Source organism: Mangifera indica, chromosome 6 (assembly GCF_011075055.1).
Source record: "Mangifera indica cultivar Alphonso chromosome 6, CATAS_Mindica_2.1, whole genome shotgun sequence".
In the NCBI taxonomy this organism is placed as follows: Eukaryota; Viridiplantae; Streptophyta; class Magnoliopsida; order Sapindales; family Anacardiaceae; genus Mangifera; species Mangifera indica.
The window spans coordinates 1,436,415-1,449,952 of record NC_058142.1 but is presented as its reverse complement, the minus strand read 5'-3'; the positions used below and the strand labels follow the sequence as shown (position 1 = coordinate 1,449,952).

At 33.4% G+C, this 13,538-nt stretch overlaps 1 protein-coding gene across 2 annotated transcripts; it reads right to left on the bottom strand.

Annotated features, from left to right (window-relative positions):
- Positions 1 to 3,689: 3,689 nt before the first annotated feature.
- LOC123219821 (tobamovirus multiplication protein 1-like) lies at positions 3,690 to 12,910 on the bottom strand. Of its 2 annotated transcripts, XR_006502912.1 has the most exons (14): positions 12,614 to 12,910; positions 11,421 to 11,471; positions 10,686 to 10,719; positions 10,000 to 10,086; positions 9,875 to 9,926; positions 8,543 to 8,717; positions 8,303 to 8,398; positions 7,183 to 7,243; positions 5,909 to 5,973; positions 5,645 to 5,719; positions 5,479 to 5,554; positions 4,995 to 5,164; positions 4,125 to 4,315; positions 3,690 to 3,992 (listed from the first exon to the last, which is right to left on the bottom strand). XR_006502912.1 is itself a non-coding variant. In XM_044641816.1 (13 exons), the coding sequence occupies exons 1-12, from the start codon at positions 12,716 to 12,718 to the stop codon at positions 5,028 to 5,030; spliced, it is 1,014 nt and encodes a 337-aa protein (XP_044497751.1). In that variant the 5' UTR covers positions 12,719 to 12,910; the 3' UTR covers positions 3,690 to 4,315; positions 4,995 to 5,027. The 2 variants fall into 2 exon arrangements, 1 of the variants encoding a protein (XP_044497751.1); XM_044641816.1 differs by having other exon boundaries at positions 3,690 to 4,315.
- Positions 12,911 to 13,538: the final 628 nt, after the last annotated feature.

The following is a 13,538-nucleotide window of genomic DNA, read 5'->3' as shown; positions in this document are numbered from 1 at the left end:
TCCATGTGTGGGATCAATGAAATCTTTGTCTATGTTTAAAGTGGTTTTGTAGTAAAACCACTTGCTTCAAGGCAGGTTTACCTTATGTGTATTCAAACTGAGTTAAGTTTAAATTTAATTTAAATTTAAAAAGTTTAACTCAAGTTGATAAATGAGTTGTTAAAACACCCCTCTATAAGTTGTTGGAGGGGAAGAATAAAAGTTGAAAAAAATAAGTAAAAAGAGTATCAACAAAGATGAATCTATCAACATTGTTAATGAAAAGTTACCAAGAAAAAGAAAAATCAACTTGAAAAAATAGAAATTTCATAACCTTTTTTTGACTCAATTAAATCAAACTACCTTGATTTTAACTTGAGTTTGGTTATTTCAATTCAACCAATGACACTCTCGATGGCAAGAATAATATTTAAATTTATAGTTTCCCTTATACCGATATGAATAAACAGTATTGACAATTGAGATTCTTTATCCTACTATTGTGTCGACATGCTAAGATCATAAACAAGGTAAATATAACACAAAAGCTCTGTGTTTAATTGCCTCCTAATTTTCCAAATAAACATGAACAGGGAATGAAATTCCACTGCCTCCCAATTGTAATGGTGTTGGGTCCACCAGATGATATCAGACTGTTGGCAGGACGGTCAACAATTCCTAAGCTCTAGCTCTTGCAAACATTGAGATCAAATTTAACCCTTTTCACTGTCTCCTGCTGCCACAAAAACTCCCTGAAAGCCAATAACTTGTGGCAATTCCTTCCAGGGGTGTCGAGTTAACTATGACTACCTCGCTGCGATCTCTACTCTACATTTCGAGCTTCAACTTCAAATGAAAAATGATCACCGCATGTTTAGTCTTCGATCAGGACTGCAAGGCAAGTAGCCTTGTGGGCACTTGGCACCGTCAGTATAATCTATGGCCATTATAAAATTTATGTGTTCAGCCTGGATAGCCTAAGTTATTAATATGCCTAAAGGGCATAGATGTCATTGGCAGCGTGTCTCTACATTGCCATTTTCAAACCATGTACAAGGAAACCTTCCTCCCGAAAAGGGGAAAAAATGGGTAAGGCAAGTTTCATAAATACAAGAAAGGTAACATGTTGCATTGATTCGGTTAAGAAAAAGAAAAATAATGGCTACCCGGAATGTAATTTCCAAAGACAACTTCAGCAACGTCTTGATTACCTTCTTCTCAGGATTGCCAGCCCAGAAGATAGATTTGATTTGGCCAAACGACTATTTCCCACCTAAGGTATGCTGTAATGACAAGTTTCCCCCCTTTAACTATGGAAATACCAAACACCCACCCATGGCCAGTTAAAAGTAACGGGGTTAAGGGTAAAATTGTCAATAAATTAAAAAATAAACTCAAATTCCCCCCTAAAAAAACAAAAATTTTCCCCCAGCCTAAGTTTAAGAAAATGGCAGTTTCACCCTAGGGTTTGGTTTTGAAATCTCCGGCGACCTCTCCGGCTCCGTTGCCGACGGCTTCTCCCTCCCGAAGAATCCTCTCCTTCCGGTGATCGGTTTCCTCCCATTTGGAGGCCCGATCGTCACCGAAAAGCGGTGGGAGACGAAGAACTTCGTCGGGGAAGACGAAGTTCTTCGTCTTCCCAGACGAAGACGAAGCCGTCGTCTTCGTCTGGGAAGACGAAGAACTTCGTCTTCCCCGACGAAGTTCTTCGTCTCCCACCGCTTTTCCGGCGACGATCGGGCCTCCAAATGGGAGGAAACCGATCACCGGAAGGAGAGGATTCTTCGGGAGGGAGAAGCCGTCGGCAACGGAGCCGGAGAGGTCGCCGGAGATTTCAAAACCAAACCCTAGGGTGAAACTGCCATTTTCTTAAACTTAGGCTGGGGGGAAATTTTTGTTTTCAAACTTTAGGGGGGCAAAAGGAGATAAAATTTTCAGGCGTTAGGGTTCTGTTAAATTTAACTGGCCATGGGTGGGTGTTTGGTATTTCCATAGTTAAAGGGGGGAAACTTGTCATTACAGCATACCTTGGGTGGGAAATAGTCGTTTGGCCATTTGATTTTCGTGTTGTCTTTACCAACGCTGATATCAACATCAACATCAACATCACCATCAGACAATATAACATGAATAATCAGAGTACACGATTCAAGATCTTGTGCAAATTAAACTATGATAATAAACTTAGCAAAGGGCATTGTGAATATGCACTTAAAAAGGATTCAGGGATTTACACCTATGCTTGTCCTGATCAATACCCACAAATAACTTTTTTTTTTTTGGGTAAATATGAAAGTAATAATTTGGTTACATATCAAGAATAACAAATAAAACAACAATAATAACTTTTGCAGAGATCGTTATCATGGTATTAAAGAAATATTAAAAAACAATAATAATAGTTTGAAATAATTTATTATCGTGTCTAGTGTAATATAAATAAACTAAAATAAAATATAAAATATTATAAAATTTTTAAATAATCTAATTCAATAATTAAAAAGGGATTGGATGATTTTGAGATAAATATAAATTAACAATATTATATAATAACACTTCTTTATTTATCATTACCATGTAATGTAATAAACAACTAGTACCAAATAAAAGTTACCAAATCATAGAACATTGTTAAGAAAAACAACTACACTACAATATCTATTTCAAAATAATGTCTGTCATTATCTATTATTTCAAGGAAATCAACTAATTAATCCTAACAAGCTGAAACCATGATAGGAACATGATACAGAGTTAAGTGTGGCCAAGTGCTACCAAATTAAATAATTAATATTATTTTTTAAAATGATTTAACATGACTGCTAGAGCAAGATAAATTAATTTTTGGAAAATTAATTAAATTATCCATTTTAAGGAGGTTTATACAATTTTAATCAACCCATCATGGAAATATATCGAGTATAATTGTAATCTTCCCTGGCCTTTGAACAGTCTGAAAAACTAACACTCTCACTATATCAATTTCAACTCTCAAAAATCACGAAATCAAGCAAAAAACTTGAATGAATCCAGATATAGGTATGAATATTTGTTTATTCTGTTGTTAAAATTAATGATTTAAAGGGTCTTAAGAAAAAATTTTGTTAAAATCAGAAAAAGAAAGTTTCAAAGTTTCAGTTCTTGCCTACTGGGTAAAATGCAATTTTCCGTTTTTCACTGAAATAAGAATTATCTGACGTTTGGCATAAGAATATAAAGGATAAATGACATTTTTGATACCAGAGGGTTAAAATTTTCTTCCTTGCTTCATATTGTGTAGTGTGTTTTTTTTTTTTTTCCTTTTTTCAAACAAATTTCTCTGTCGACAGATATGGCCAGCGAAAGACTTTACTCCTTTGGGATGAAATGCAGAATAATTGATTCATTCTTGTAAGATAAACCTTTTAAGAAATCATTTTTTAACTTGTGTCAAATTGTGAGCACTTTGATCTTACCTGCTTGTTTGCAGATGACCGTGCTGCTATATTAAGCATTGTTCTCTGAAAGTTTTATAACTTCAGCAGTAAGCTGTGGGAAGAGAAATATAACTGTTAGTTTGGGAGATAAGAACCCATGTTCAACCTGCAGTGCCAGTAATAACATTCTGGTTTATCTCTTCAAGCAACAGTCAATATTTTCCATCACAACTTCACTAGGTCCAGAATTACCGGGATCTGGAGAACTTATTTAACTCATCAACAACCAAGGAATGATATTACTGCTACCTGCTTTGCTTTATTTCATGGCGTACATAAAGTTATGCTCTTTCCAAAACACAGAACAAATAAGTCTGCCAGTGGTGTTCTCGTTATACAAACCAAAATGGAAACAATTACATGACCGACACTCTTCTCTCTCACACCAAGGAGTTTAGCAAATTAGCTGCTGGGTGTCCCCCTCTTGAGATGGATCATTCTGAAAACTACAGTGAATTCTTCCGGATGAAACAGGTTGTGCAAACAATATCATGGTAAGATCTAAATGCATAATGATCAGCATTTATGGGACTGCAACTGAATCCAGCATTAACCCATTTGACACCAAGATGAGGAATAAGCATCAGAATGTTTAAGTGAAAAATTTAGCTCATTAAGCATTTAGCTGTTATTTATATAGCAAGTTATCAAAAAGATACTGATGAAAACCTTAAGGCTGTTCTCTGAGTGGCCTGTCAAGTATGAATTAACCAGCTTTCTTTGAACTCCACTAACTGTATAATTCCAATTCTTTTCTGACAAGACTCATTCAGCAATTCAGCGCACGCCACTTATCTCATAGGAAGAGCATGAACTTTTGGTATTTAAATGCCAACTTATATAGGTCTCATAGTAGATATCTGCATTTATAGTTCTGACGTCAAAAAGGTTCCCTTGTGTTATATTGCAGGTAAAATTTTCCGAAAAGAAACAGTCAAGAAGCATAGTGAATTTCAGGGAAAAACAAATATTTGCTAATCAATAATTCATCAAGTCTTCAAATCAGAATCTATCAAAATATAATAACTGACTGAAATAACGCTCAAACAAGTAATAAACTGACTGAAATATTAAACCGTACATATAATATTTCATCCAATTCATCCAATACCTTATCTCTCAAACAAAAAAGAAGACAGCCATAAAAGTAACAGAAAGGTGAATCTTAAGTTAAAGTTGGCCATGCCTACACAGGATGGTTATACTTTGGCAGGTAAAAAGACTTCACAAATCTAAGTTTGGTGAAGTACAAATGAAAATAGATTAAAAGACATATGGCTTCTATCCAAAGTGTACACAAGTATGTGAAAATTTCCCATGAGTTCAGATTAAAAATGGTTTTACTCCCACAAATGTTACCTCGTTAGTCTTATGAAAAACAGTTAAGTTATTGAGGACTATCATCAATGATAATGTTAAAGACAACAATCCAGTTAAGATTCAATCGAGCAACATTTAGTAGATCGGAAATTAAGCAATCAATTGCATCAACATAAATTGGACAGGTTTTAGAACTAAGAGAAAAGCAGTGATGTGAACCTGGTTTTGTGTGCTTGTTGCAGTTGTCCAGTGCTAGGGTTGATGTATTGCTGCTGCTGAACTGTCATGGATGAAAGCTATCGTTCTTGATTCATCTCGCCGATTAGTTACTACTGCAGGTGGTAATTCTCTCATGACCCATAATACAAATGCAGAGGGTACCGAAGAACCTATAACCATAAAATGAATATAAGTCTTGACAGCAGCACTTGATTTAATAAGTGTCTTGCAAAGGCAGCACCAACAGAAAGTATGCAAGCACAAGTGCAGCTTTCATCGAGTAGTGAAGTGTCCTAGGTGATCAGATCTTATTATGCCTTTGTCTATTACAGAACAAGAACACTGAATCACCATAATCCTAATCAAACTGAGAATCTTGCAACTCAGAGTTGTTTGCAACATGAGTAAATCAGTCAACAAAGTATTCCATTTAACTAATGCAGTTAAATTCAAAACTTGGAAGGGGAAATGTTGCATCACTTACCTACAAAATAATATAAGATTAGAAAAAGAGTAGTATAAACACCATTTATTTGCAATTCTTGCCAATGATATAGGACCTGCAATCAAGATCTCATGGCTGATTTAGAATCTCAATGACAATTATATTTAAAAAAAATGCAGGACATGGTGAAGCGACTACTACATACCGGTATTCCAGTTAATAGCGCTACGATTGCACTTGGTGTAAAACATAAAACAGAGACAACAGCCAATCCTGCGATCTGAGCATACCAATAGATTTCACAGCATGAAATAATCAAAACAGAAAGAACATGGATCTATAATACGGCTGGCTCCATAGATGCAAACAGAGACAAATGCCATATATAAAAAAGATGAGCAAACATCCCAAACGACAGGCTTTCAAGTAGGACAATGCAAGAAAGAAGCTACTAAAGCTACAGTGATACCTTCCACATTTCAGAAGAAGCTCTCTCAGATCTAACTGTCCTCATTTTCAAGCACAACAAGAGTCCTGGACATGAAACCCGGCATAGAAAATAATATATAATAAACAAAATAAAGTAATAGACAATACAAAAATCTGGTAAAAAGTCATGCCAACATAGCCACAGGAGGATCATTAGAAGGAAATAGATAAGAAAAGAGCTTCCTGACATTTGCCACACTTTGTAAAAATGGTCCACTAAGCATCTTATAGCAACATGAGGTCTTTTAGTGATTTCTACAAATAATAATGGGGAGGCTAGCAACAAGTAATTCACTGTCTTTGTAAATAAGACCTCTAACTCTTTGCAGATCCCTCAAGATCCTTCTACTGGAATAACTGAAGTTCACATAGTCCTACATATGTTTGACAAGATGATTTAAATAAAACTTCAAATAAGAAAATGAGAGAGGGCACTTGTATATACATGAAGGCATACTCTCCAGCACTAGAAAAAGATAGCTGAGCTCTTACTAAGAATCCCTCACTTGTATAGCTTACTAAGGCATGGAATTAGCAATAGGAAACGCTGAAAAAAATAAGGCCATCGATAAATCCCATAAATAAGTCTAAGATGCTTTGGTTGAAAGGTTTAATTACCCCACAAAAAAGGGAATCCACTCCAGAAATTTAACCAGAGTAACCAAATTGCAGCTCTTTTAACATCTCTATCAAAAAGGTGCTTCAAGAACAAGTTATCAAGACATCAGGTTACAGTAGCTGGTTATGCCAATTCTTCAATCCAACCACGTCTCAACAAACTAAAAATTTCATTTGACAAAGTGCCATTTATATAGTCCCAAGTTCAAAGAATAATACTAGAATGCATGCATCTTGGGTTCATAGTTCAATGAATGGAACTCATGAATTCATTAATAACAGATCGAAGTCAGATTCTATGATGACATATATCTATGCACATAATCCTAATTCTTTGGTCATTGAAACGATGGAAATGATTGATTTACCTTGAAGGATAAAATTGTGATCAACATGATCACAAGAAAGAACTCAAAGAAAAAAGTATCATTGACCAGGTCAATAGGAATCTTTCAGCATAAAAATATGTTGAAATAAATTGATTAATCTACCCAAATTCAGTGGCATCTCAAGATATTTTGGCTCCAATAATATCAAAGCAAACCAGGGGCATAGAGTCATATATTAGAAGAGAAAATAATTGAAGGGTATACAGAACATGGTCAATTGTAAGACTATCAAATGCTAGTTGCTTACCATAACATGCTAATGCTCCTCCTAATAATAGTATTGCTATCGCAAAAAGAGCTGCATACACCTGCATGATTACAATCATTGCACCACGGCTTCACTAGTTGTTATATGAAAAGACTATAAACATAAAAGGGAATTAATAGAAAACAGATGAAAGCAAATCTCAAACACATTCGAAAATGGACCAGCTTTCAATATTAATACAAGTTTTATTCACTTTTTGCAACTTTGCCCTCTCTCAAAGAAGAAGCATAATCAGCAAACTTTATAAAAATTACATTATGAGGCAACTGTCTTGCAAAACAAACACTCAAGAAAATACAAGAAGGCAAACACTCAACCTGTCACAATATTAAGATGATCATTTATTATAGAGCAACTAAAGATATGAGTCTTAAGATGAAACACTTTAAGTTTGACACCTCGTGTTCAAAGACATTTCCATGTAAAGAAGGTGATAACCTTTCTAAACCAAATACCACAACAGCTAGATATACAAAATCTATTTCTCTCCATACAAAAGAAAGGATATGCAAGTTCTTGTCTCCTATGCACCAAGTTGCCAATTTTCTAAGACAACAGCAAAATTTGGACATCTGTGAATAATTAGTTTCAAGAAGGTATTATATAGAAAAATAATAGAAATTTGCCTAACATGTATTCCAAAGTATATCAAACCCTTAAAACTTAATGATTTTATATAAACTTAATCAAAATTCTTTTTTGTATTGCAGAAGAACAAACAATGTAGCTTTTATGTGCCTGCCATCAAAGAACATAATGGCCAAGCAAATATTATATCAATAAATCATGCATACATTCATTACAAATGTAGAAGTGGATATTAAAAATACATGGAGATATGACTGACTGTAGATGCATCATAATTCATGTTCCATGTAGCAGGGCTCATACACACCAAAAACATATTAAACTATTATACAACAGTAACTTCACTGTAACAATATAAAACGCTTTCATGTTATGATTAGCATATTATGGTAGCAAATGCTAGAAATAGTTGAATGTTAATCCTAAAAGAAAATAATAAAATAAAGACAATATAGGGGCAATCTGTGACATGAATGGGTAAATTTTAAAACTATTATTTGAATCTCCATACCTGTGCCACCACTGATGAATTGATAGGATTATCTCCCATCCCAATCCACATTACCACAGCAAATGTAATCATTATAAGAAATACTAGAACAGTAACCTGGAGCACAAGTGCAGAGTTAAGATATTTTTGAACATAATGTGATGTAATACATTGACAATATGGCTATGACGGAAGAAAAAAACCAAAATTACCATAAGCTATGTGAAGAAAGAAGATTTAAGAAAATTATTTTTGTCATACCAAAATCACAATCTTTTGACGGCTTCCCACATGAATTGATTGGAAAGGAAAACATAATCTCTGATTATCTGCACTTGATGAACTGGGATTATCTAATGACCTCTTCAACAGAGCTTCCAAAAAACCATCTTCATCATCTTCTTCTTCTTCATCATCTTGATGGCAAAGGTCGATCCTATGAAAAAATCCAACAGAGACAGACAGGCATGACTGAAGGAAGAACAAGAAACTTTAATGAAAAAGCATAATTTTGCGAAGTAAGAGGGTTTTGGTTGCAAGTGGATAAAAATTACTCTGGTAATTTATCTTTTATTTTTTGCATTACTTTGTTTGGTTTGCAAATAATAAAAAATTTTGGTAATTTTCTATTACTAATGATGATATAACAGGTAATTTAATTACCACTTCTACCTTAGGTATTAAAATATTATTAAGTTAATCTTGATTTTGTTACAGTTTTATCCTTTTTTATTAATTTTTTAGGACAAAAATATCCACATAATCAATTAATCTAACTAGTAACATAAAAAATATTTTAGAATAATTATATTCAAAAGTATTTAAGTAAAATAATATCTTAACATTCTTTTTATTACCTTCAACCAAACATAATAATTATTTATACCTATCATATTTTATCAATTCTTATCAAACATACTAATAATTTATACTTAGTAATTTTCTAGGTAATCTATCTTTGTGATAATCTTTCATTTTTTGTAATAGAAGATTACCCAAACCAAACACAACCTTATAGGGAAAAAAAAAAGCTTGCAAATGCAATAGTGTTATCAATGAAAAAAAATTGTGGTACAATGTATCTGTATCAGACATTAGGCTATAAAAGTTTAATCTAGCTAAAACTTATGCAACAGCATCTGATGAAGAATGGATTGAATAGGACTTATTTGCAAAATCTTAAGGGAAATGGAAAGGGAAACTGTGGCTGTGAAACAAATCAGTTTCACGGATAATTAGAGTAGGCTGAAGATGTTCGACAACTCTTTGATGAAGCTTACTTTAAATTTAGAAAATTTGAAAAATAAGCAATTGATTTAAGGTTCCTTCACCAAAGTCAACTATTTTTTTTTTCACTCCATATTGTGCATTCAATAAAGCCATTTCAATTCTATATCAGTAAATGTTACACTGAAAATGATACACCTTACTCATGCAGAAATCCCTTTTGGATGTAAAAACTGCAGCTCATCTTCTTAAACTGGAAGAGTTTTTATGACATAAATAATACAAAGAAATATACAGACTACACTTTTGCATTACACTAATTGAACATTATCTGTAATCATAATTTTCAGAAAAGCTAAGACATACCAGAATGAAAGAAGTAGAAGAAATGCCGCAAACAATAGAATTCTGGGGATTGCTGCAAAAGAATGCACAACTCAAACACTTACATTAAACTCTTAATATGATACTACTGGAAACCATAGTCATACCCATAGCAATAAAACCACAAGAATAGGACCAGCATGACCATCCATAGCAGGCAGCAACAAGAGTTAAAACAAAGTAAAGGAAGTAACCTGCAAGGTCAGCACTAAACTTATTAATTTAATTTCAATCAAAGTTATACCATCAACATTACAATATACTGGTCAGGCAGTCAATCAATCATTATAATTTACAAACTCTGCTTTCAATATGAATTTTTCACTTCTAATCTGGTCTTAGAATTGTTTGTAGCAAAAATAATAAACACATGCACCGTGAACCCTACAAAAGTAGCTAAATGTAAACATCACTTCAGAGTAAAACCCAATTCTTTTCTTTCCAACTACAATGATCTTGTTTTTCTTTTCTTTGCGTTTCATTCACATAACTAATACAATTCATGAGAATTCCTACCATCCCTGTGCTATCAAGAACTATACATCACACAAAAGAAAATAGTCATTTGATCAAATAAAAGTTTTGTTTAATTATGTATGTATCAAAATAAGCAAAAATGTAACTATTAAATGGCTAGACAGAAATCATAAGCTTCAGAAGTATAGTCAAAATACATTATAGGCAGTTGGCCACAAAAGGATAAAAATTTTGCAATATATAATATAAGGACAGTACTTGCTGACAATGTATGTTGTAGAACAAGCAAGATAAAATGAAGAATGTAAACTCTTACCAACATTTGAAGAGCCAATCAATAGATGAAAGACCTGTAATTTAGCATTTGCTTGTATTAAAGTACATATACTTAAAATAGAAATCAACTAACTAATTTCTCCACACACACAATGACAGGGGAAGCCATGAAAAATGAGAACAAAAGCACTAACTTGATCATACCACAAATAAGAAAGTAAATATAAGGAAGGTGCATGAATCATGCATAAAGACACTTAACTTGATGCATGCTCCTTAACAAGGTCACATGGTGGGGGTTCCTACCCCAAGTCTATATGCCTATTTGATGAACCGATGCTCCCTTCTCTTTTAAATACATGGAAAATTATGGCTGATAGATCTATTTACATTCTCCCTCCAAAGCACTATCTTTTAAACCATTTTCTTGTAAAAAAAAAGCAGAAACTTATGCAAGTTAATATGTCTAGACTGTTGAGTCACCAAGGTTTTCTTTGGTCTCATTATTGACTTTTATGCCTGTGATTTCTTAGTAACATGTCCCAGCCATTCCAGTCCCCTTTAATCAAACCAACTCAGACAACTCACCCATTATTTCTAGGTCATGCAGTTTCACAGAAATTTTTACATAGTATCACACAACAAACTTACATTGGATCTAGGCAAAGGTCTTCCCCAGCTGAATTAAGAAAGATTGAATAAATCTAGCAAGCCTATCAGATCATTTAAATGCAAATAAAATGATAAAATCATTTGCAGGAAATGAGGAAATTACTTTTTGTCTTGTCCAGCCGAGTTGTGAATTCCTCGAGTGAATCCGTATTAGCTGGCACACAGAGCAGGTAAATAATTATAAGTTTACTGCAGATTCCGGAAAACAAAATTAAAAGTAATGGGAAAAGAGAGGAAATACTATATGTTTAATTTTCTTCAAATAACTCATCACATAAAAATAGAACTTTGATATATTACAGCTACCAGTTTGTACGCATAAAATAAAAACCCTTTAGGTTCCAAACACATTGAGTGGCATGCTAGTTTCCCAACCCCCCAAAAAAAATCCAAGAGACGGTTGCATCAAAGGAATCTAACATTTTCACAGGTGAAAGTAACTTGTCAAATCAAAAGTTGCACCACCTCTTAAATGAACATATGCATTTGTCAAGGAACCTCAAGCATGAAGCTTATAGTGGTTTGGACTCAACTACATGGAAATGGTGATGAACATTTCAAGCACCTAGTAATATCAAGGTTCCTTTGAGTTGAATATGAATGTCGAGACAACAGTTTTCAAATATTGTTTCCAACAACAGTACAATCTTTACAGAGGAGGTCCCACATCCAGCCAACAGTCAAAAGAGATTTTGCTATGAACGCCAAGCAGTTGCATCAATAGGGACCATTAATAGGACAAAAATTTAATCCACTAAAATAACTTCCATTCTTTGAATGTCAAATATATCACTTTCAATGAAACATTAACAAACCCAATCCAATCACCGCTCCATCAAGGAAACAAAGTTCTTCACAATCAGTAGCCAATAGGAAACAGAAATTTTAAAACAATAAAAAAATTTAAACCCCCCAATCCATATTCCTTTCACAAGTACGAAAGTGCTCTCTAGATTCTCAACTGACTTAGACCCACATAAGAAAAAACACAGCAAAAACCATATTTTATCATCTTTTCTTAACTATACATTAATCAATGAGAAACATACTCTCCATGATACCAAAATCAAAACCTAAAACAACTTTATTCATGCAGGCTTAAATTTGCTCATTTAATGGCACTCTCTCCTCATCCAAATCGCACTACAAATTCAACCCCAGCAATCCAAAACCACCGTTCAAGCATGCATTTTTCAACCCGTGTACTTCACCCATAAACCGAAAAATCAAAAAAGCACCAAATAAACCAACCAAAATATCAGAAACAACACAAAAACAAAATCAAATAGAACAAACCTGAGTAAAAGCAAGAATAGCAATAATGCTGTCAACACAAACAAGACCCACATTCACACCCACCAATACTCTAGGAAGGCAAGACCCTTCTCTTATTTCGAGCATTTTACCTGTACTGACAATCTATAAAACATATGTGTACAACTGTTTATTTATATATAAATGGGCAATACAAGTTTAATGCTTTCTTAGAGAAAGAATGTGAGCTAAAAAGGCCTTTGGGTCTGAAAATGAAACTATCAAACAGTAGGGCCCGAAAAGAGACGAAATTCCTTTTCAAGGTATCTGTCATGCAAGATCTCTTCTGATTTTCTAATTTATGTTGAGATTCTTGGTAAGACTGAGGTTTTTTGTGATTAAAATTGGTTTGAATTTATTAAAGTTGAAATTTAAAATTTTAAAAAGAAGAAATACGCCCCGAGGGCGCGTGCGTTGAGAAATTGTGGGATCCTTCTTTGACCCTAACTCATTCCCTAATTTTGTCACGTGATTCTTAATTTCCATTTATTTATTATAAATTTATAATCAACCATTTAAAATTAGAATAAAACAATAATAAATGGGTAATTAAGAACAAATTAATTATAAAATAGTTAAAAACCCGTCAAATTGTCCCACATGTTATGACAGAAGAGAGTAGCCTTCTTTTATGTAAAAATTACTGCAATACTCATCACTATTTGATCGGTGATCAAATAAAATAAGAATAAAATTACATGTATGAATTCAGATCAGAGTGAATAGGTCAAACCCTGACTCTAATAATTATATTCGCAATCATTAAATTAGATAAATTAAGAATTTTATCTTAATATATTATCAAAATATTTGAACTTAAACTCTCTACTTTGAAAACTCATTTTTTTATCACTTAAATCACTTTTTAAACGTCTTTAATTGCATATCTGATAATAATAATACTTTA

What these genes read in the sequence shown, in the direction of transcription:
- LOC123219821 (XM_044641816.1), bottom strand. Translation starts at nt 12,718, where the DNA reads ATGCTCGAAATAAGAGAAGGGTCTTGCCTTCCTAGAGTATTGGTGGGT. An exon ending in CTATTCTTGCTTTTACTCAG is followed by an intron (nt 11,472 to 12,613) that starts GTTTGTTCTATT and finishes TCTGTGTGCCAG; the next exon opens with CTAATACGGATTCACTCGAG. An exon ending in ATTCATCAGTGGTGGCACAG is followed by an intron (nt 7,244 to 8,302) that starts GTATGGAGATTC and finishes GTAATCATGCAG; the next exon opens with GTGTATGCAGCTCTTTTTGC.